This window comes from Anser brachyrhynchus (genome assembly GCF_964034855.1).
Source record: "Anser brachyrhynchus genome assembly, chromosome: 12".
In the NCBI taxonomy this organism is placed as follows: domain Eukaryota; kingdom Metazoa; phylum Chordata; class Aves; order Anseriformes; family Anatidae; genus Anser; species Anser brachyrhynchus.
In genome coordinates, this window is record NC_137707.1 from 15,460,553 (window position 1) to 15,485,119 (window position 24,567).

General features: G+C 42.0%; 1 protein-coding gene across 1 annotated transcript in view; it reads left to right on the plus strand.

The window, feature by feature from the left end:
- LOC308176830 (uncharacterized protein) overlaps positions 1-24,567 on the plus strand; it is a 472,043-nt gene that overhangs the window by 282,561 nt on the left and 164,915 nt on the right. The window contains exon 12 of the mRNA XM_080553100.1: positions 19,653-19,742. Coding sequence (XP_080409226.1) covers positions 19,653-19,742 — 90 coding nt within the window. The remainder of the gene's footprint in view (positions 1-19,652; positions 19,743-24,567) is intronic.

Here is a 24,567-nt window from a genome sequence, read left to right on the forward strand (position 1 = left end):
ATGAGACTTTTCTTCTGAAAGTTTGAAGCTAATCTTCCTAAAAGCAATACCCTGATACTTGGGCACACCTCCTCTTGTTCATTGCTATATGATATTTCTCCATTACCAGAGAGATCTGTGAGAACAGGCAGCCCAGGTTTCCCATGGACTTAACATCTCAGTCATGGGGAGAAAATTATTTCTGCTTGCTCTGAGTCTTTGCAAGGCCCTGTGAACTCAATGGGACCCTGCTGGCCCTGGGAAGGGAGAGCTGGGTAGCTTCAGGAACCTGGAATTAAACTCTTTCCAGCATGGTGGGACTTGTACCTGATGGATGTGGGCAGTCCAAGCCCTGATGGCTCAGGAACATGACTGCCATGGAGTGGGCAGTTTTGTGGCTGCAAACAGGCAAGGCAGGCAAGCTAGAGACCAACTGAGATTTCCATTGGGAATCTTTTGGTTAGCTGGGGTTCCTTCACTGGTTTTTCTAAATGAATGCGCATACCCATATAATGTTTTTTGTAGTGATAAATTGGCATTTTCTCACATAAATATGTTTCACAGGAAAATGTCTGAGCAACTCTCTGTATGATTTATAAAGCCCTCAGACCTGCCTACCCAGGAGAGCATGTGTGAATTTATGCCCCAGCTGAGATGAATGGAAGCCCCTGACCTGCTCAGCCCTCTCTGTTCCATCTCCCCTACATCGCTGCTCCCAGCCCAAGCTGCTGACATCCATCAGCCTTCTTCTGGGCACAGTGTGCATTTGGATGAGCGCTGGTGGAAGCTGGAGGGGGTAGTGTGCTCACCATGGACTGTGGGACTTGAACTGTGCTGTTTTTTCAAGGAGAGATCAAGTGAAATGTGGAAGAACAGGCAGAGTTGTAGTATTGTAAAATTGTAGTTTTGAAGTAGTGGTGTGCAAGTCTGGTGGCATTGGGTTTTTCAGTATGAGTCAAGGCTGTTGTTTGATTAGAAGGTTGTGTGTGTATGTAATGCACAAAGGTACATAAAATCGCTTGTGTGGTGTAATGCCTTACAGCGAAAATTATTTTTCCATAGCAAAAATGGTTTAATGTGATCAGTGAATAACACGTGTGCTTATCTGTTGGAGCTGTAGGAGTTGGAGGAGTCCCTCTGGCTCCAGGAGGGACTGAACGTGCAGGAAGCAGATCTGTTGAGTAAGCGTGCATCACTTTTCCGGGGTTTGCTTTCATGTCACAAGACAAAATAAACAGATACCACAACTCGGTCAGTCTGTCTCTCAGTTTAATTTGGTTGAGGTAATGCTCACTCCAGCCTTCCCAGCCACCCAATTTCCTACTGTTTTTTCTTGCACTTCCTTCTACTTTTGATCCTCTTCCAGTTAATATCCAGTTCTGATATGGAAAAAATGCTCCTCCATAGGTGGCCACCCACGGCTCGCTGAAGCCCGGCCAGCAGAGCTGGTCATTCCACCGAGGTCCCTGAAGCACAGCCACGTCTAGGGGGATGGGGCAGGGATTCTCCAGTAACCCTGTGCAGAGTGATTTGAACCTAGCACGTGAACGGGCATGGGGAACTATGGTGCTGCACATGATTGCGGAGTTAAGTATTTTTCTTTGTGGGAAAAATGTCAGAAGACCTTTAATGGCTGTAGGCGGCTGGTACTGGGGTTGAGATCTGCACCAGGAGTTACCTCTAATTACAGAGTGCCCCCTGCTGAGCTCCTGCTCGCTGCTAAGCAGAGCGGAGAGTGCCATCTACTGCTCCTTACCTATAAAATAAATTATTCTCCACTTGTATTTGAAATGCTTTAGTGCCGCTATTGCCAGCATTGGAGTTTGGGATCAATTGCTGGACTGTGTGCTGGCCAGCCTTGCCTGTCTGCGCTGGGACATGAAGGTTGCAGTGCTCCTGAAGGAGAAGGATGTATGTCTGGTGGTGAGGCAGGTTCCCACAAATAGCTCTGCAGTGCTCTGTAGGTGTGGGAAAGCTGATATCCTGCATAGGATAGCATTATCACCCATTATGTTGTGATTTTTACTGGCATCAGTGGCAGTTCTTCAGCCTGTCTTCCTGCAGCAGTTGACCTGCTGTGGGTATTCAGAGGGGCTGGGTAACTTGTGTGTGCGCTGGGGTGAAGTGCTGGTGGAGGGATCAGAGGAGCTGGGAGGAAGTTTTCTGTAAGCTCAGGGTTGAGCAGAAAAGAAAATAGTATCTGCCATTACTGATCCCAGAGGTTAGCGCCTCAAAGGCTACTCATGCATGTGCAAAGCAGAAGAAGCTACTCTGATGTAACTGAATACCTTAGGATGGGTATTCCTCAGCTGTAGCCATCACGGAGATGTCACATTCTTGTATTTTTTTTTAATCACGCGGAACAGTTTAGTTCTTTCCTGATCATTTCCTCCCCAATAATACCTTACCTCTTGCAATCCCATCCTTAGTCCCTCTAGAATGGCGTTGTGATGCCAACAGCACACCACACCTTGTAAAAAAAAAAAAAAAAAAAAAAAAAAAAACATTCCCACCTTTTCCACATGGAGAGCTTTTACCCACTTACCTGCCACCTGAGTGAGGGCTTTAACTGCTTTAACTGGCTGCTCTTCAAATGCAGCTTCACTGGAGGGCAAGTATAGTGCTTACAGTAATTCAAAAGGACTCTTTTGGTGGGGTTCAAGCTGCATATCACATTAAATGTCTGCATATCCCATACGTGTGGGATTGCAACATTATAGAAAGTACTTTGTCTCAGCTTATGTAAGGCTGAAAATTAAAGGTAGAAAAACTTTTGTTGGATACTCACTAGCATTCCTTGGTAAGAGTGTTTCTGATGCACAGTTTTGCTTTCTTTGTCTTATCTTTTTGTTCCTGATAGCCTTAGTATTTACTTTCAAATGGGAAACAGCAATATACTAATTTCCATGGCAGGAAAAGCACTGTTGCTGTTACTTAAACAATGGTTTTCTAGACCAAGAAAGAGTGAGAGTGGTGACTGTGTAAAGTGCAATAAGTGGTTTTGCACCATAAATCAAACAATCAATGAAATTGAGTTCTTGGCTTGAGAAGCCAAAAGGCTGACTCTCTTTCCTGAAAAGCATTGCTACGCACTCCAGGGGTGTAAATCTCCATCATATTAAATTGCAGCGGAGCCAAGGAGACATGGGATATGGGAAGAGAGGTGCCTAGCAGGAGAAAAATAGTAGGCACCTTCTTAAAAACAAAACCAAACCCCACATGATCCAAATGCTGGGATCTTGGTGCAGGGAAGCTGAGGAGGGTCTGCCCTAGAGAACCACTGGGAACTTCAGCCGAGTACCGGGAGCAGAGAGCACTGTGTATTGACTTTGAGTCAAAGGATGAGCATGTTTATAAATGGGGCCCACCGGTGATTTTAGGTGAAGTGATGTGCTTCATATATATGTTAGTGCATGGATATACGGGCATACAGGAGGTAGTAAAATTTTATCTTCCTGGTCAGAACAGAGAGGCCAGCACCTGAAAGGGAGCTCTGTCTTTCTGTCCTTTGTGGTTATAGGAGAATATCCTTCCTGCTGAGTCCAAGGAGTTTACTCCCTTGTGGTTTCTTGCAGCATCCGAATTTGTCATTCAGTACAAATTAGTACAGTTCAGTACAGATTAGTAAGACTATATTCTTTTTTTTTTGTGGTGTTTTAATCTCATAAATATTGAAATCCAACTTTTCTTAGAACAGAGTTGGAAGTACTTCAAAGTAGTTGGTTACTTGTTCTGTATTTTGGGTGAAGGAAACTGATTTTTTTTTTTTTACATGAGTGGTAAAAAAGAATCCAGAGAACAAATGATATAAAGCAGTAGAGGTTCATATGAATGACTCTAATGTAGACTAAAGAAAGCACTTGAAAAACGCCCAGAAATTGGGCTTCTAATTAGATCTTCTTAGATCAGTAAAACCAGCACTTATGCTCTGTTGCTGTATCACTGCAGAGCAGTTGATACTTACTTTTCTTTTGCCTAAACAGAAATGAAATCAAAAGGCTTTCTAAATCATCACAAAGACTGCAGAGGAATTGTAATGCGTAGCTCTAACTTGTTGCTAGTTATTATCTTATAGTGTTGTGCTTTAAAACTGCCCCTTCTATTTGTGATTCTTTTAAATAGATTTTATTGAAATCATTTGTTCTGCTATTTCTGCTATACTTAAAAATTACGCCTAATATTTAAAAAACAGCATGCTACTAGTGAGCTGATAAATGCTTGAAATGAGAATGAGAACTGCCTTGTGCTCAGTCCTTTAAGGACAAGGACTCTTTAACTGGTACTAGAATGATCAGAATTAATTCTTTTTCCCAAGACTTACTATATTGAATATATTTGTGATTATATACGATTACAAACAACTATGGAAAAAAATGAAATGTAGCATTACAAATGCTGTGACAATTTTCTTTTCTCTTTTGTCACATAATATGTATGACTATCGAGAAAATGATTCTTTGTCCTAAAAGAGTCAAGGTTTTGAAATTTTTATTCTGATGCAGAAATATGAATGAAAGAGCAGGTGTATGCAGTGTATCTCAATCTCTACTGTTGGAGTTGTTCTACTTGGTATAAATAATCAAATGTTCAATAGCCCATAGAGAGCGGGGTGGGGAATAAAGCAAGCAAGAATGACGACAGCCCAGTGACCAGAGCAGTCAGCTGGGCCACAGGGAAACCCGAGGTCAATTCCTTGCTCCAGATCCTGCAAAGACCGAAGTGTTTCTTGGGGGGTGTCCCAATCACCGGGCTTTTGACTGTTCTGGAACTGCTTTTGCTCACTTGTCTATGTCCTGTGGTGCGCATCAGGTCCAGACAGAAGGTTACGAGTGCAAACGTTTCCCTGAATTGGTATTTTTCAGTGAGGAAGAAGACTTCTGTTGTGTTCCTTACCACTTCCAGTGATATAAAGGATTTATAATACTAGCTTGTCATGGCTTGCACTGTACATCTGTGTTAGTCAAGCTTAAGATAAATACAGTGAAATAACTTATAGGGGTGCTAGAACTTGAGAATTTAATTTGCTCGAATAGCATATAACATCATCTATTTCCTACAGCTGCTTAGTTTCTAGATTTGATATCTTAAAACTGTTGGAGTTGCTATAATTTCTGATAAAATGTCTTCCCACAGGCAAAAGATAATTTTTCATAAGCTTTTTAAAAACTAATAAAGTAGTAATCTACAGTATTTTATTATTTAGAACCCCAGCCTTGGGGATATGATTTGTGAGGACTTTTTTATATCTCAATTCCGGATATACTGGTGAGTGGCCTGGGTGAATGTATCTGTCAGCCTTTTCTGTAGGTTTTTTCTTTATATCCAAAGCTGTCTACATTCAGTCCATAGAAACACTACCACCTCTTTAAGTGGTAATGCTCCCTGCAGAGTTTTTAGCCTGTAGGAGATATGATTAGGGGGTGATAGTGTTAAGCACTCCTCCTGTATCTGCTGGCCCACTATGATAACCTTAGGGTTACAATGCATGTCTGACAAATACAATTCCATTGTGACTAGCGCCTTATGGCAATTTAGGAGGCTTATTCATCATTTTACAACAGACTTCTGTCAGGGATTTTGCTTATTTGCCCTTCACTGGTGTATAGTAGTTGTAGGTTTATCTCTAGGAGTCCAGCCCTAATAACCAATAACAAAGTGCTTAAGCTCTAAGCTTGTGAGAAATGGACTTGCATTATACTCCAACTGCACCTTAGCGCTCGACAGATAAGACAATGTGTCTTTGAGAGAGAGAAGGATTTGTATGAACTGATCCCTTACAGTACGGTGTACACGTTGGTGGAAGATATGGGGAAGTACATGGGATTCAAACCGTCCGGATTCTACTGCTTACATATAAAATGCATTCTTGTCGTCATTAGAAATGTTGCCTTTAAAATATGAAAGCACAGAGATATCTTGCCTTGGAAAACGCACTACAAAGTTGTTTGTAACGATGATGTGGGATTTGGAAGACCCGAGTTACTTTTGATGAAATCCCCATGATTATGGTTTAAATTACACAGATTTATTCAAGGAACAACAAAAGTTTTTTTTATATTTATTATTATTCAGATTCCTGCTGGGTTCTGGATATTAATTAGGTAGTGGTTCCAGATGAAATCCAGGAGAGAAGAAAAACGCTGCTCACATTTTAATAACCTCGAGAATTTTAAGTGGCTAACCATATTGTTTACTATATATCAGTCTGAAGAAGAAAGAAGAAAAGCGCATGAATAGACAGGCACACAGCATGGAAGAATAGCACCATCCACCCTAGCTAAAGTGCATTGTATATTCAAGGTTTAGATCTTCAACCCAGCAGATTTAGAGCGTGAGGGGGCAACATTTGAGAAGTGTGTACTGAACAAACACAAACATGAGGATTGCCTTTTTTCGGTTTTAAGTGTGAAAACATTAGCTCTCCCTCTACGTCTTTGAAGTCTTCTCTTTCTAGCAAAGCTCTGGCAGGAGGGAGGTCTTTCAATTAGTTTCTCACCCATAATGATTTCTGTGAGAAATTTTAATCAGGTTTTCCATCACAGAGTGCATTTGTTGCTGGCACTTGATCTCTTGGCCAGCTGAAGCTTCTGTGCTCCTTTGTCTCTCGAGCAGTTGGGTCTTTTATAAACTTTCAGGAGCAGTTATTAATCACGGAACTCTTTTACCTTTTTTGAGGTGCAAAACTGCACACGGAGTAAAATACTGGTGTGGTGACACGAGCTAATTATCCGCAGCGCTGCTGATAAGAGTTAGCATGTTAGCAGTAATGCCTACAACAGCGTAATTACTCTGGGTTTCCGTTATTTTGTAGCAACCATATAATTAGCTGGCTGTACCAGGAGCTGTCTGCTTTTTATGGCAACCTGTACTCACTAGAAAAGGCTGAGGGAGTGATCTGTCGCCTTCATGCTCGCGGGGTAGCGCCAGGTAACTCGGAGGAGCGGCTGGGCCCTGGCCCTGGCCATGGAGGTGCCGGGCAAGGCAAGAGGGGCTGCCACAGCTGGAGGACAAGGAAGGCTGAGACCTTTGCTGCGACTTCACAGCAATGTTCAGTAAATGTTACCCACTTCCTACGCTTTCCTCTTGGTTAAAAAAAAATTCCCCTGTCCTTTTTCTCTTGAATTTAGTCTACGTTAAATAATTTTGCAGGATTGAGTAAGTGTTAATTCCCTTAAACACTAATTTATTCTGACTGTCTGATCTTCAAAGGGGATGCTTTCTTATAACAGCAGAACTTCAGGAAGGAAAGGGCTCAGCAGGGCCAGAATCGTCATTGTGATGGAGACATTCATCCACAGGGTGTTTTTCAGAGGTGGTGTCCTCTCAGGAGGAATTCACGACTGATGTCGGGGAGGTGAATGGCTTACCTGTTGGGGTTCCCCGTGTCAGTGAAGAGGCAGGCTGCGGGTGAACCTGTGGTCTCAGAACTGGGGCCTGTGGTACACTGGCAGAGGAGGGCAGGCTGGTGCCTGGATGGGGGGTTGCTGGGAGGAGGAGGAAGGTCAGAGGCGAGGACTGGTCGGCCAGCGCTGAGCTGGTCCTGCAGGCCAATGTGTTGCCTACCCAGGGACACTGCAGGGAAGTCAGCTTAGGACAGTGCCACTGCTGGCAACGGGACAAAGCATGTTCAGCACTTTTTTACTAAATTATTTGTGCCATTTTTGCTTCATGAGAGCTGGCTTTTGTGGATATGAGTGAAATCTCTGCTGTACTTTAGACTAGCAGGGAAGAAAAAAAGTGTTACACCCATTTAAAAGTTGGACTGGTAATTTCTCGCTACTGTATTCTTACCCCCAAGCCTCAATTTAAGTACAAATTCACTAAATTTGGGTGATAAAGAGCATGCTTTTTATCACTATTCCCTCCTACTTAATTCCAGTCCTCTTGTCAGTTAATTATAGATGCTACTTTTTCAGATAATATTGCATAATTCAAGAGAAAACAAAAAAGCTCTGTAAAAAGTGGTTATTAAATTCAGCTTTAGATATTTGATATGGTTTCCAAGTACCTCTTTATTTATTTGAAAAAAAGGAATCCTCTTGAAATGTGCTCTTTCTTCTTCCCCTCTGTGGCCTTGGAGCTGGTCCCTCTGAGCACTGCTTGTACATTAATTATTATGGTAAGTAGGGAAGATCAGGTGATAACATGAATGCTCTTAAAGCACACCACCACGACTTTTAGGTAGGCAGCAGTGCTACATGCTTGTAAGCTGTATGCTGCCTGATTTATTTATTGTTAAAATGCTCCGTGCATTGCCCCGTCGTGTGCAGGGGGCGGCAAGATCAGGAATAGCCCCTCTGTGCTGCTGGACTGGGCGTGCTGAAAGCCACCTAGGTTTCATTGCACTGAAATCAGTGGAGTAATTTGGGGTCCCCGATAAAGCGTTGTGTTGCTTCGTGCTTCGTGAAGTGTTTAGTGTGTGCTTTTGTCCCCCGGGAGCTGTGTGAGTTCAGCAGGAGCTCTGTGAATGCAGGGATGGTGAGGCTGCAGCACAAGCTGCTCAATGTTTGTCATTCCTCTCAAGTGCCACTAGTAAGGCAGTCTGCCTTCACACGCAGGAGGGATGCAGAACGTCCTAATTACCAAGGGGAAAAGCATGAAAACAAAGTAATATAGTCCTTAGGAGCAAGATTATTCATGTTCTGGACACTTTAGGGTGTTAGAAAACTTCAGCAGATGGTAGATACAGAATGCACTTTTTCACTGGCAACATTAAGAAGTTCTAGGTCTATGTCAGAAGATCAAGCAGGGCAGCAACAGAGAAGGTATTCCCAGCCCTTTCTCATCAGTCATTGATTAGAAGAGATTCCCCTTGGCTAGAAGGGTCAGGTTATAACTTGTGTGAAGCATCCAGACTGTCCTAACCCAGCTCCATGGACTAAGACCTCTATTTTTCTTCCTTTTGCAGTTTTAATATAGTCGTACCATAGCAAAAATTGTTGCTGAGTGAAATAGTTTAAAATCCAATTGCCCCTTTTACCTGAGTTTCTCTGTCTCAGTGTAGCTCTGGGACTGCAATTTGGGTTCTGTTCTCACCCCTGTGTTTTGTGGTATTCATTAGCTGTAGAATTTTGACTGCCGTTCAGAGTGGCATACCCCTGTGTTGGGATCTTATTCTGCATCTCTCCATTGATTTTATAAATATATATATATTGGTAGAGCAAGCGAAGACTGCCAGCAAAATCTGTGGGTTTTAAAAGGTAAAATATTTACAAACCATTTGTAGATGGTGACTTGAATATTGCAAATATTTGCTCTACTTGCACATTGGCTAAATGAATAGTGTGTAAATTCACATGGAACTACATCAAATGTGGAATACTGCAACATAGTTTGTTGTATTTTGTTGCATTTATACACCTGACAACTTGATGTTGGATAGTGAAAAGGCTGTGGAACAACAAATGGCTGTCCTTCCTCTTGTTACAACTGTCTGAGCACCAAATTCAGGAGGTCTGGCTCTGCTTGGCAAATGTACAGCTCTATATGGCCTCTGCACACTCAAGTGCCAAATGGATGCGTGTCCGTGAAAATTTCCTTACAGAAAACTCTTTGAGGTGAGAAGGGTCATTCAAGGAGTTTTGAGCCATCTCTCAAAGAGTTTTGGACATTTACAGCACATTGAATCAGCAGAACAAGAAAGGAGATGTACTTCACACAATGAAACACGCCACAAAAAAGTTGAGTCATCTCCATTTTATTTTTGTCTTCACTTTATAAAGCTGGAGTAGCACTAGTCTTGTTTCTACTCATGGAAGAGACCATTTGTGTTTCTGGTACGATATTTGAAACTAACAGAGCCCATGGAAGGTAATGGCCTAACACTGCTGAAGTATTTCATGCAATCCTTATGCCTTGGGTACAGGCAGAACGATTTACCCAGTCGGAGGAATGTTGCTGTTTTATAATCTGATGTAGCTCCTCTTTTGCCTTACCATTCCATAACTAAGAAAATGGAAAATAATAACAGAGTATTGTTTCTCACTCTTGGACAGAAATTATCAGTGAATGTTATAGCTGCAGAGGACCGATCTGGTCTGCTCTTGAGAGCCTGCGTTTTCTTTCTGAAGAGATGCTCAGAGCTGATGGCAATGGCACCCTTTGAAGTACGTCTCTGTAGGTATTGAAACATCTTGCTTGCAGACTAGTAACTGTTCCTTCAGTAGGGCACGGAGCCAGCGCTCGGACCTACTAGCCAGGGGAGAATCATTTCAATGTGTGTTTTTAGGGAGTAGTTTAATTGCAAAGTTGACTCTTATTAAAAGAGAACAATGAGAAAACAGGTAGTTGTTTGCGGTCTTGCTGGCCCTCCTCCTAAAACAGCAATTATACTGCTGCTGATACCCTAAGCTAATCTGCATCTTTTAATTTGTGTTTTTGAAAAGTACACGTTTGGTTCCGGGACATTTGTCAGCGTGTTGCCCAACCATGGCTTGGCAGAAAGGGCCTGGCACTGCCGCTGTGCTAATTAATCAGCACTGTAGGAGGCAGGGGGACAGCAGCCTCCGCGTGGTGACATTCCCCCTGCCCCAGCCCTTTCAGGCACCTCCTGCCCTGACGTGCAAAGGTTGCTGACCAGCACAGCAGCAGAGGGATCAATGGGCTGGCAGTCCTCAAAAAAAAAAAAAAGAGTTCGTAACCTGGATGCTCTGCAGGAAATACATGTCTGGGAAGACGAGGAGAGAAGTGAAATAGGATGCACGCCTCTGTGGGGAGGTGACAGCTCACTCAGCCCATGGCTGTCGGCATCGAGGAAAGCAGGAGGGTCCTGGGCTGGCCTTTGAGGGCTGTGGGTGGCACAGGCAGCCTGCAGTGGGCCATGGAGATGGTTGCTGGCAGAAATCCTCCATGGAGCTACTCGCACTTGGTTGGCTTGTTGGGGATATCCCTGTTCTGTGCTGGAGGTGTGTTAGTAGAGGGTGCTAACCCTCTTTGCCTCAGGTGGCTTTTCTTATCAGAATTCATATAATTCATAATATATGAAAGTCTTCTGCACGATCACCCACAGGCTCAAGACCCTTTGCCAGCCTGCGAGACCAAGTAAATGACACTAAATGAGTATTTATTGCAGACTTCGAGGAAACTTCTGGTTACATCTGAGGTCAATAGTGATATCTGAGATGCATTCATAATACACGTAAAGGTGTATGTGCGTATTAGAACAAACTATAGTGTAGAGTTGAAATAGTACAGAAATCTTTTGAGAAATCAAGAAATTTCACGTGAGAAGCTCCACTCTAAAAGTGAAGAGAGAAAAAGGGTTAACCCCAAACTTTCCCTAAAAGATGTCTTAAGGAAGATTACACAAAACACTTCCATCATTTGGAATCCTTCTAATATGCAGATGTGTTTGGAATAAGTATTGGGCAAAAGCAAAGTAGTTTGATTAATGGAACATGTCCTTTATAGTTCCCTTGCAATGTGTAAGGCTCTGTGTTGTGTCTGTGTGCACGCTTCAGCGGTAGCACAAGCACGCTGGCAAAAGCCACTGCCAAGTCTCATTAATTGCAACTCCCGCAGACTTATTCAGCCATAGAACTCTTATTTGTGGTGTAGTTTTACATTAATTTGGGACTCGGGTTTCCTTTAGGTTTCAAACTGCATAGAGCAACGTGTATCCCGTTTAAAGATGGGAAAACTCAGGAAAAGGCTAGATCTGAGGAGCAGAGCGAGATGGTTTGCCCCTTAAATTCATTAGGATTACTAAATGGTCCCATTTTTGTTGACGAATACAGTCCAAACCCCCCAATAAGTGAGAAATTTCCTATCCAGCATACTGTTTCAGCCAAAGCTGTATAATTGCTCAATATCATAGGCATAAACGGCAGGAGGGCAAAGGAGTTCAGTCAAGACCCCCCAGTGTTTGTGTTTGGTATGAAACACTCCATACAAAAATAATGATTTTGGCTCCTTGAGCCTCCCCCCAGTAGTATTTTCAAAAACTTTGCCAGTTGCTGCTGTACTTTGTTCTCCAAGAGTACACTGTAGAAAATGCAGCTTCACTAAAGAGTGGCCAAAGGTTAGACATTTGTGAGGAAATCAAGGATTTTTTTAATACATATCAAAGATCTGTGTAAATAAATGAAGAATTTATTTTGGATAACAGTGCGTTTCCAACAAGGCTGAGCTGTCCAGCACTTCTAAAACTGTCATAATTGCTGTCTGGCTTTAATTTTTGTAACCGTTCTCCAAATAACAGCTACTTAAGACCTTTGAAAGTCACTAATGTTAATTTAACACGTGGAAAAAAAATCTCCTTGAGCACTTCTGCAGATTCTCACCATTAAGTCAATATTATGGACGCTTAACTGATGTTTTAATTAAGCTTTCGTATTAATTGGAAGATTTCTCAAATTAAAACCAGATCCTTAGTGGCCAGTATTTCCTTTTGCACTCTTAAATTAAAACTTGGAAATACTAACCAATGATGGACGAGTCATAAAGGCAGGCAAGAAAAAGCTTCACTTTTCATGCTGGTGTCACTTGGAGATGAGCTGTTCTGATGGAGAAAGTCCCCTAAGTGCACTGGGGGAAAGGAAACAAAAGGCTTATGTGGTAGGAAAAAAGCGTGTATTTATTGATCCTTCTGTCTGTCATATATGTATGCTGTATATCAAATCAGCAGTCTCCTAGGAATTTTCAGTATCCTGAGCCTGGACACTGAAGCGCCTTTAATTAAAATACTTCTCTGAATATATTCTGTTTCTGTGGTTTACTGTTTATTTTTAAACTGTTAAAAAATAGCAGAAGTGAAACCAATGAATATAAAAGTAGCTCAAAAGATCCATCATTTCTCAACTCGGAGACATAAATTCTTATTTTCTCTTATGTATGAGGAGAGTAAGACAAAGGTCTCTTTTAGTATCTTATCTACAGATTTGGGAACAGAACTGAGTCCCCTGAGCTAACCGCTAAAAATGCACACTTCCTAAGAAAACCAAAAGCAGAAAATTCAAACAAGTGGGGGAAAGAAAGGCGGACTGAAGCCGTGACGTGGCTTTGAACTTTCACGTCCCTCTAATTGCAGCTCAGACTGTTGTCAGCGTCACTGCACGAAAGCTACTTGAGAAGGTGTTGGGAAGGTTTGGGTTGGCAGCTTGTATTTATCAATTCTAAGGTCTCTATTTGAATTTTATGTATCTATATTGTGTATATTTTATATCATACGTAGATAGACTATATAAAATAATATAGGACATGAGGTAAACAAGAACTATCGTCTGGGGTCAGGCCTATGGCCTGTGTGGGCAGATGTCCTGTTTCAAACAGTGGCCACTATCTGATGATCCAGAAAGTGTTTACCCTACTTTAAGGAAAATGATGTAATTACAAGATGATGCAGGAAATTTTTCTAACCCCGTGGAGACTGCTGCTGGCCTACATCCTGATGCATGTGGATTGATATCCTATGTGTATGTTTGCCTTGCTGAGAGTTACTTAGAGCTCTGAGAACACAAAAAAACCTCCAAAGATCTTAAGATGAATTCATCCCAGCTGTAGTTTGACTAGGGAAAATTTCTCCCAGAGCTTAATGTGACCTTATATATCGAAGAGGGATCTTGCACAGGCCTATGTTGTCTAACAGACCTCTGTGTGATTGCAACCAGAGTTTTTTCAGCTTTGCCATAGGAACCTTCATGTCACCTTGAGCACCACCAGGAGCCCTTTCTTGGGTAGGCTTCTCTGCCACTGCAGGTTTGGGGATAACAGCCTTGGGTGAGGAACCCCTAAGGTTAAAGCTCTGTACTGACATATGGAATGGGTCACCAGTGAATTCGGACAGCCTGACTGCTCTCTGGTACAGGGGGCTGGGGCTTCCTGTCCAGAAGGCTTCGGCGTTTGTCTCTCCAGATGGAAAAGGTGTCACAGCCCCTTGGTTCAAGGGGCAGTGGGCTAGGCGTAGCTTCACTGAAGTCAGCAGGTCCGAACCTGTAAATTTCCATCTTTCTAGGTATATGTGGCTAAAAAGGGCTTATATATTACTTTTTTTAATGGGCTTAGTAACTTGGTAAAATAGGATCATTACCACACAAAAGATCAGGCTCTTTCGCCTTTTTGATCTTTTTTGATCTTCAAAAAAGTCAGAAGAGTAAAGGTCTTACTGGAGATAAAAGTTCGAGTTCTTTAGCAGCAGTTTTTAATGTTGCTGTCTGTTTTCCACCACCATGCAACTCAAGCATGGAGAAGGGTATCTTTGGGTGTTCTTTGTTTTGTTTTGGTTTTGTTTTTAATGTAGTCATATACTTGGGAGCAGACCTGCAAGTTAAATCTTTGTTTTCTGCTGGCTATGTATTTCTTCAGAGGTTCCAGCTCAAGTGAGTGTTATCTTTGAGGCTGCAAAACCCTAAGGGGGACCCCTGCATACACTCAAATACAATTGCAAAAAGCTCATTCCTTTATACAGCGGATTACTTTTAGATTTACTTCGATGTGATCTGTACAGATTCCCTTCATCTAAGGGGAGGTCTGATTCTCTTAGCTGACTTACGCAGCCACACACCAAGAGAGCCTTATTTTGTGGAAGCCAAATCTCATTAATGGCAATCTGCTGCCCATCTTTTAATTAGCCAAAGAATCAGTGACATTTCACAACCACAGCAGTGGCAATAAAGCAGCATTGTAATATAAAATAAGGTGAAGTGTCCACCAGAATTGAAAGCCTCCATTTATCAACATCAGGCTACTGACTGGATTCTCATTTTATATTGGGAATTGATGTATCTATTTTTATTATGCCTCGAACACACAAAAAGCTAATCTTTTCAACTTCTGAAATATCTTCGGAGTTAGCTAACACAGAGGTTTGAAAATTGGACAGATTTTGCAATATGGGACCTTATTCTACAGTCTGCGTTCCTCACATATGATGTAAATGCTAACTGGCCTTTTAATGAAGACATAAACCTTAAGCTTTATCAAAATATTCCCAATATTTAAAGTTTAAACTGCTCCTTTTTTTTTTTGGCAGAATTGTCCAGGGTCACATGCTGTGGGCATGAACGACTTGCCTATTAAATTTATTATAAATTTTGTGGCATAGTCTTTCTACTTGTTGGTTGATTTTTATCAAGTGTGGGGAAAAAAAGTGTTATTTAGATTGTATACGGCTGGGCATAAGGGGTTCTCTCCCTTGTTTGTTACACAACGCTGCTCTACAGGGATTCATAAACAATTTGTGCTGTAATCATTTTCTACTTATTTTTCTTTGTTTTACAGAGTACATTTTATGCTGCAGTTTCAGCATATGTCTTCATGATTCAGTAAACTTACCTAGTCCAGAATCAATACTTACATTTTCCGTCCGTCTAATAGTAAAGGGCATATAAAATGCATGAGACAAAGTAAGCTCTTCCTAAAGATATGGATTAAAACTGAAACTGCACTTAGAAATGTGAAAAATTGAACGGAGAGTTTTGAGTTTGGGACATTTCTCTGTGATACAGAGGAAATATCAAAGACTGTCAAAAAGTATCAGAGCACTGTGGTAGCGGCATTAACCGATGCCATTGCCCTGCTTGTTGGCGATCAATTGCTGCTGAAGTCATTGTTTTCTGTGCCTGCCACTAGCTCTGGAAGTTTTGGCTGCCAGCAGCACGGAACAAAATTTGCAATAACCAAAGAAATCTAAGCCAGAGGTAAATGTTCTTCTGAGCTAGGAAACAAGAATGGTAGGAGGAACATTAGCCCATTTCACAGGTGGTTTCCATGAGCCATAAGCAATGAACAAACATGATTAATGGTGTACAGAGCTTTAAGGCTAGCGATAAACCCAGTGCTAACAGCATCTGAGCTGGGATGTTGGGAGAGTTGGGGTAACTCAGTGCTGCTGCGGTGGTCCACCTGTCTTTGCAGTGAGGGTACAACAGTTACTCTTCCTCAATTTTTGGCTCACCCTAAAAACCAATAATGAAGAGAGATCATTGTTTTTGGAAGACTATAAAGTCAGTCTGTGGGCTGAAGACTTGCCTTTCCTCTGAAAAGTTCGGAGGCAGTCTGTGTGATGAAACCTTCGAATCTTTCCCGATTAGCATCCGTTATCAGCATTCCCAAAAAGATGGGCATGGTCATGACAATCGGATGTTCTGGGATACAGCTCCGCAGTGGCAATCTTACATCTTTCGAACTCTTTGATTTTGAACTTTACGTCACTTTGTACCTAATCAAAAAATAAGAAGTTACATGACAAACCTAAATAAGATATCATGGGACAAAATGCTTGGCTAAAAACATTGCATTTTGAAGATGCGTATGAAACTAGACTGTTGGCCGTGATTCTTGGCTGCTCCTTGGCTGCTTCACTGCACTCCTCTTGTAAGGAAATCTTACTTTGTGCCTTTTACAGGAAATAAAAGGAAATTGGGGCTACTTAAGAACAGCTCTGTGAAGAGTTTGGTCCCCTGAAGGCCAGCTAGGCCTGGTCATCCAGAGGCTGCTGACTGAAACCTCTGGGGAGACAGCACGCAGTTATGTACTGCTGCTTTAAAATGTAGTTTGGATATAGCTGCGTGTGGTTGGTTTTTATTTGTTGTTGTTGTTTTGTTTTGTTTTTAATGTGGGTGAGCAATAAAGGGCTGGCTTGTACATAAGAGAAACTTCTTGGAAAGGAAACTGGAATTCAGTTCAGGTGACTTTGGACATGACAAAGATCATTCCTGAGCTGAAGACATGCATGGTGCTATAATCTGGATTTCTTTCCAGCCCCCAGAGCGAGTGCTGTTCCATTAAAAATCGAAAATAAAATCCTAGATTGACAGTCATCATCTTTAATCAAATCCTGTAGTTTGTGACAACAAGGTAATCAAAGAAATAGCTTCTCAGAGTTATGACTATGATCAAAATTTCCTTTCTTTTTCATAACTTAAATACACACCCGGACAACTACTAATTTTGTATGTGTCAAGCCCTTACCAGTATGATTAAAGAAGCCAGCCGATAGCTGCAAGCAAAGACTAGTTATTCATGATAATTCCTTTAAACTATCATCTTAATGTATTCCTTTTTTGTAAAGTTCAGACCCAAACAGGCACGCTCTCATCAGATGTGTCAGGTGTGTGTTGAGCCGCAGAGTGATACAGTTCCCGATGAAAAGGGGATATTTCCCCAGCACTCACTTCTTTTGCACGTCCTGCGTGCTGCGGCGTGGTATCGTCTTCTAGAGAGTTACCTCTGATGGACAGGATTAGGGGAAATCCTTGTTTCTTTGGTGATTTTCAAACACTATCAAACAATGATGCCAAGTAAGAGTGAATTAATGAGATATTGGAGCCTGGCAAGTAGAAAGTGGCTTTAAATAACCCTGATTAGCCTTTTCTCAGTTCCTTAGAGCGCAGGCAAGGCTTGAACAACAACAAAGACCCCACACTCACACTTTTTATTAGTTTGGTGGAAAAAGAGTGTGCTTTTCAGAGGGTGTTAATTAAAAGATTTAGGCTCCATTCACACTGCCCGTATCCCTTGTTTCATCTTTCCCTCCTTTTTGTGTGGTTTGTTTGCAATGGGAGAGGTAGGACTGCTGTTATGACAGATAATGTTGACTTTTAAAGAGTTCGCTCAGATCTCATCTGTGAGAAAAATATAAGCCCTAATTGAGCATCTGAGTTTCACTTTTTACGCGATGGCTTCATTAGACTTTAACTTTTATTTTAAGTCATTTAAAATGTCTTTCACTCTTTTCGAAACAAGGTTTCACCTCTTCTCTGAATTTCTCAGGGGATATTTTCCCTACATCTTTGTAGTTGCTACATTTTGCCTTTTGAATGAATAAATAAAATAAAAATCTTCCATCCCTTTAATCATAAAGTTGCATTTTTATAAACCTTAAGCATATTAAAATCATTGCACTAGCCTCTTCTAGTTACGCAGAATTCATAATGTACAAATGATGGCACCAGCCAAGAAATTTTTTAGAATCTGAGAAATATATATAAATATTTTAAGTAGCTAAAAACTTGAGTGAATGATTTAATCACAAATTTATCTACTGTATTTCAGGACTATTTAAAATAATATTTACATGTATAATCACATAACCTTTTTCCCAAGCAGACAGATTGATATTTGTTTGTTTTAGCCAAAAAACAGCTTTCCAAAGATATTTCAAATAACAACGTGGAGAGGAGATAATAGAAAATTCAGATTGTTTGTGTTGATGGTCAAATTGTGAACCTCAGCAGTGGTCAATACACCACAGGATACATCTGAATGAAAAATAGTTTCACCGTAGTTTCTGGTTAACAAATTTATTCTATCAATAGTAGAATAAATATTTATTGTATGAATAGACTTCACCATAGTTTCTGGTTAACAAATTTATTTCTTTTTAAGGCTGTATTTTGTGTGCAGCATCTCTGGTTCACCTGTGAAACTCATATGTGTACAGAGCATGACTCAGCACTGAGAAAAATCCTTTGTGCTTACCTTTAAAGTGATATTATACAAAATCAGACATAAAAAGCTAAGCGAGGGATTGTTCCTTCTTAGGAAGTGTATGTGCCGGGTGCATATTGCTCTGCTGCGGTGAAATGTGTAGTTCTTCTCTACCAGCTTTGAAATATTTTTCATAAAATTGTTTGATCTTGCCTCTCAGCGTGGGAAGGCGAAGGTACTGGTGGGGCATTCGGAAGGGAGAGGGGGAATCCTGGTTTTTGTTTAATAAAAATCTAATAGTTAATTATATTGCTGCATGCTTTCGCTGGCAAACATCTACGGTACGCTTTAGAAGAAATGGGGATTTGCTGCTTGTTAATGGACTCTGCTCTTCTACAGCGCTGTAGTCGAGCAGCCACCTACAGTTCATCCTTATGTTAATACTAACGCTACCAATTTTAACATTATATGCCTCTTTCCACCGGCCCCTGTTGGAACCAACAGCCTAGGGCAAGTGCTGTACTGCCTTTTACTTAATTGCTTCTTAAAGCTAACAGTGAATTACATTAAGTGTAATTTCATTGTCGTTGGATCTTGGCGAGTTTGAGGTGGCACATTTGCCATGGGAGTTCTTTTTCTCTGGTTCAGTGGCTATATCCGGGTGGGATGCATTTCTCCTGGAGTAATCCAGGAGAATCTTTCCTTTGAAGAGGAACAGATGTAGATTTACATATCTGGAGGTCTCTGGCCTCTGATGAGATTAGTTGGTGTTTTTAAACCCTACTGGAAGGTGCATATTTAATAAATGCCTAAAGCAAGCCTGTGTGAAATGGCTGGGCCCTGGGAGGCTTTGAATGAGAGGAGAGGAGGAGATGTCAAGTTGCACATTGTGGTACCATCATAATCGCTGCTGAAAATAGGCCAACACTTGAAATAACAAATAGATTCAGATTCTGCAGTAAAAGAGGTAAAGAGAAAGCGGACAGAGGAAGTGCCTCAGGATCCATTAGGTTCAAAATGCAGCTGGCCGGTTTGCTTCTAATTTCCCAATAAGCAGGAAGAGAGAAAAATGCAGAGGTTTTAAAGCAGGCAGCCCACCTGCACACCCCGCCAAATAGTCTGTGCTTTTCTGACATGCTTATTTGACATAGCTGCATGCCCTGTGATAGGAAATGATATTTCTGCTTTACTAAAAGACTGTGTTTTGGGATGAAGGGGAACAGCTTGTTGTAAAATTAGAGATTAAACAAACTTCCCTGCAAAAGACCAAGTTTTTGTGACAGCAGCCTTTCTTTTTTTCTAAACAGAAAATAAGCGTGAAACAGAAGTTAAAAATCGTACATCAAACCCTTCTTTTTGGGTGCTGTTCCTGTGGCTATGGCATACACGATATCATGGTAAGGCTGTAGTAACACCTTCCTGTCATCGCTATTTTGGATCCGGATCCTGCAGTGATTTTTGCATTGTACTCGCGGTGTTTGAAATAGTGCGGGGGCTTGTGAGTGCCTTATAACTGCATCTCCCTTCCTCTCCTCTCTCCTCCTTTCAGTCTGTCACAGGGTTTGTGTTTTTTCCTTGCAGCTCAGTGTTTGTGTCAGGCTTTGCTGCCTGCCTGTCCCAGCCCAAGTTGCACAGCAGGCTGCGTGCCACTGCTGCCTCCAACCTGTGCTGTCCTGGGGGAGCTGGTACCCAGCCACCTTCATCCCCCGCCGCACTCTGCCTCTCCTACCCCGCCACTGACACCAGCCCTCTTTCATGCTGGATCCAGCCGCACCCTGCCACCTGCAATGTCACCCGCTCCCTCCCGTCGCCGGCAGCATCAATCCTCTCCCACTGGCGCCTACAGCCTTGGGCTGCCGCCCTCACCTACAGTGCCCATTCCCCACACCTTTCCTCTTGCTGCTCTGCTGTCCTGCAGAGGTTCACGTGCAGCTATCGCATCCTTCTCTACTACCACAAAAACATCAATGCAGATTAAAATTTTGCAGGCTTGAGGTGTTTTATTATCTAAGGAGGCCTGCAAAGCCGAGATGCCCAGAGCCAGCTGCCTCAGCCTGCAGGTCTGCACCACGGCCTGTAAGTGACACTGCCGGTCCCTGCGGGAAAGGGCAGAAAGCTAAAGGAACCCAGGGCTCCGCTGAGATTAGCTGAGAAACAAACAGAGGCCAGCACAACAAAAGAAGGTGCTCGGATCTGCAGATAAGGAGCTTTCCAGGCCTCTGAGCAAGGGCCCTGTTTAACTCCCCACGGAGCTCCACGGGCCTGCAGAGCTCAGCGATGACCAGCAGGAGAGATGAAACACAGCAGCACTTGAGACAAGAAGCTTTTTCCCCAACCTACATTTTTTCCGACTTCTAGCTAAATTTTATTGCACAGTTAGAACTAGTTCCTGCCCTGGACCTAGTTTAATTTCATTTCGGAAACTCTGCCATCTCCTATGCAAACATACTATTATTACTTTCCAGCATCTAGTGATAATTGCCCAGATGGGTACAAACAATGTTTTACTGTTGCTTTTATTCGGTTAAAGTTAGGAGAGGGACTGCTTGCCATCAGGCACCGAGCAGGAAAGTGGTTTATAGTGTTTGTAAGCGATATCTTGGTCAGCGGTGAAGAAAGCAACAATAAAATTGCTTTCGGGGGAAAATTTCCCCTTGGGTTGAGGCTCAGCCCAAGCCCTATATATTACTCGTGTCCTTTTAAGCCTTATTTTTGAGGCTTAAGTGGGACTAATGGTGCACCAGTGTGGACTTCGAGCTGTGGAAAATGTTGCTGTGGGGGCTTGGTCCTTGGCTATTTTTCAGGCAAAACTCCCAATTGTTTTCAATGTGCAAATACCACAAAGGCCCTATTTTGAGTTCTCTCTCATTAGATTGCAAAACTGTTTCAATTATATCCTATGGATTTCACAGGCATGCAACTTCCTGAACACCCACATTGAGGAAAAAAAGGTTTCGTGTTTGGATCTCTGTTTTGGTAATGTACCAGCAAACAAAGCCCCCCAGGACCACAAAGGACAGCTACAGTATGAGTATTATTCTAAGAAATAGTCAACATTTGTCGGCCCTGACCACATGGTGACATCTGAATTTAGCACACTGTTCCGTGTCCTTGGGATAAAAAGATACCTAGGGAAAGCACAGTTAGGGAATGAGTGTTGCCTTTGCCTTCTATCTAAACTTCCTTAATGTGGGACAACTTACCAGGCAGAAAAAAAATGGGATGAAAGTAAATATAAAATTAAAATAACAGAAAGAAGAAATTATAAAGCCTCTCATCAGCATGGTAACACTAGATGGCTAGATAGAACAACAGCGTAAATAAACACTGCCTGCTCAGACACCCATTTCCACCATCTCTGCTTGTATCCCTTGGCCAGCCCAATCCAGGCAATGAGCCACCCCCTTTTTCACTGATGACTCTTCACACAACTACTCTCATCACTATTAACATTTTTCTTTTTTGCTGTCTTCTCTGATTTTAACCCTGCTTTAGTCACCTATTCATTCTCCTTTCTGACTGCTGTGGGACGAGGGCCGGCAGGCAGGGGGTACTTTCCACAACTTCTCTGCCTTTTTGTCAGCGCTGGGGCTTGTTACCTCATCAAACAAAATAAAACTTTCAGAACTCATCTAGGTGTGCCAAGGCTGGTTCTCTTTTGGTATGTAGTCCATTCTTTGGGGGGATTGTATTTGTCCGTTCAGGCTCTTCCATCTGTTTTCGAGAGTCTAACCTTCACAGAGACGTTTTTAGGTTCTTTGGGAGTGTTTTTGCCCCTGAAGGAGTTGGTTATAGATCATTCCCTGTCCAGTGCTGCTGAAAACAATTTGGCGGACAAGCCCTCTTCCTTTGCACTGTCAGAAGAGCGGTGGTATTTCCTCTCTCTGTTCCAGGACAGTACAGTTTTCCCAGATCTCATCACGGCCTCTTTATTCCTGCAGCTAGATTACTCTCTTTTGGTAACACTGAAAAGAGAAATAGATGTCTGACACCATTTTCTTCTGTAGCTTTATTTCTTAAGACAACACAGAATAGCATGTTAATACAACATTTAAGTCACAAGACTTGCTGTTTGCAAACTTCTGAATTGCAACATTTAAATATCTCTGGCTAAGTCATCCTGGTCATCCTTCTCTTCTGTAGTATTTCTTTCTCTGTAGGCTTTTTGTTCTGTGTAAGCAATACTGTTTTGCTCTTCATTAGTAACGTAGACTATGTATCTACAGAATGCTGTGGCTAATTTTAGCAGAGAAGCTTGTATTTTTGGTATTTCTCGTCTGTCCTTACATTTTTATTAGGCTGTGACTATTGCATTTGTTATTCTCATGTCCCATTATTCCAGAATGCTTCTCTGCCTGTGTGCTGTCCTGCTGGCATTGCCATGGGATGCTCCTTAATCACGGTGACTTACAGCAGCTTAAGGCTTGTTTTTTCCCTGAACTTGTTCCATAAGTTTTAAAATTTTTACCTTAAGTTTTCAGAAGTTTTAGTCTTTAAAATTTATATATTTCTTCTGGCTTGTCCTTTTCTCCCTTTTAAATTCTTTATTCATTGTAATTAGGTTCTCTCCAGGTTTGCAGTATTCTCAAGTAAAAAAGCTGTGTTTGCTAGCACTGCACGTGGTACAGCGCTCAGTCCCTGTGATTTTATCAGGTGTTTTACTGGTGAAATCCCCGTGTGTTCCTCTAAATGAAGCCTTCTTATCAGTAGCCGCACCCCGAAGATCTGTATCTAAACGTGGCCAAAGCACTTAATGTGGATTTATAGCCTTACGCTGTATCCCGTTTTTCTCTATCCTCTTTAAAACCCGTCTGCAAGCACAAACCAGCCTTTGGCGTTCCCGCCCGGTGCTGAGCTGCGAGGCTGCTGGGGTCGTCCCTTCCCCGCAGCTCAGCAGCCCTGCTCAGGACCCTGCTGCATGCTGCCAGGAGAGCCTAGCTCTGCCGGAGCTGGGGGTGCTTTCTCAGTGCTGCTCTGGAGAAAACGCAATCTGAATTTCTGTGGAGAAGCAGCACGGCCATGGATTTCTTCTTTCTCTCTGCTCAGCAGCATGCCTGCTTTCAGACTGGCTTGCTGTGTTGCACGGGACCCGGTTAGGTCTGGTTTCTGATGAGTCTGGGACAAAGTGTGCGATTTGTCATCATTCCACCTAACCTTTAACTCTGATCCGTTATTTTCTGGCTTGCAAAGTGGTGGTGAACTTGATGTGTATCAGTCCAGTAATGAATAATGTCTGTGTGTGTTACATGTACATACTGGCTTTCTTCTCCCTCAAAGAGGGGTTGCAGACAACAAGGAAACTGGTGCCTGGTCTTGTACCTAGTTCTTGGAACAATACCTCTTGTAGATATATAGATAGGTAAAATTCACCATTTAGTTTCTTGGTAAACAAAAGGAAAAAAATGTGAATTTCCATTAAAAAAAAAGAAACTTTTTCCTTCTTCCCCTAAAAAATAATACATTGAAAGATATGTTTTATGTCATTTCCAAAACATTTTGCACCATCCCTGAAACAAAATGTGGGAAATAGTATTTTGGCTAAGTTGTTTATCCCATTTTTACTGAAAAGCAACCTTTCTTCCTTGTGTCAGCTTACGGTGTCATCAGGCAGTAAGTGCTGCGAGACCAGTGAGTTATCTGATTATAAATGCTTTGTTCCTGGTTTTAACATCCTACAGAAATTACTATAAAAATTGAACATTGATGTATGGAAGTTCTTTTTAGCTGTCTCATTTTGTTCTGCTTGCATTCCTTTTTTGCGGTCAGTCTCTTTCTGAAGGACCTATTACCCTATGTTGAGTTTTTTTTTTTTTTTTAACATTTTGGTCTGAATGATATTATGGAAATTATCTGAGGTTTCTAATTAAAAATCTCCTTGGTTTATATTTACTGAAATCATATGCAAATAGTGACTAGTTCCCTGGTAGTCAGTGGCAAAAGTCTTGTCAGCCAGAGCTACACAGAGAATGTATAAAATAGCTGTCAAAAATACGTGCAGCTCCAGCTGGGGAATAGAAGAGAGGTACTGGTGCTTGGTGCTTCCTCTAAAATCAGTGGAGGTTTATTTTCTAATTATAGCAGGGATGGGATTGGGCCTGCAGATCACAAAATGAGATCCTTATCTATGAAATCTGAAGTGACTCAAGCGGTGAAGATGCGTGAGTCCTTTTCTGTTCGTCCTGCTGAAGACCTGTGCTGCTCAGGTACCCACCACCAACAGCT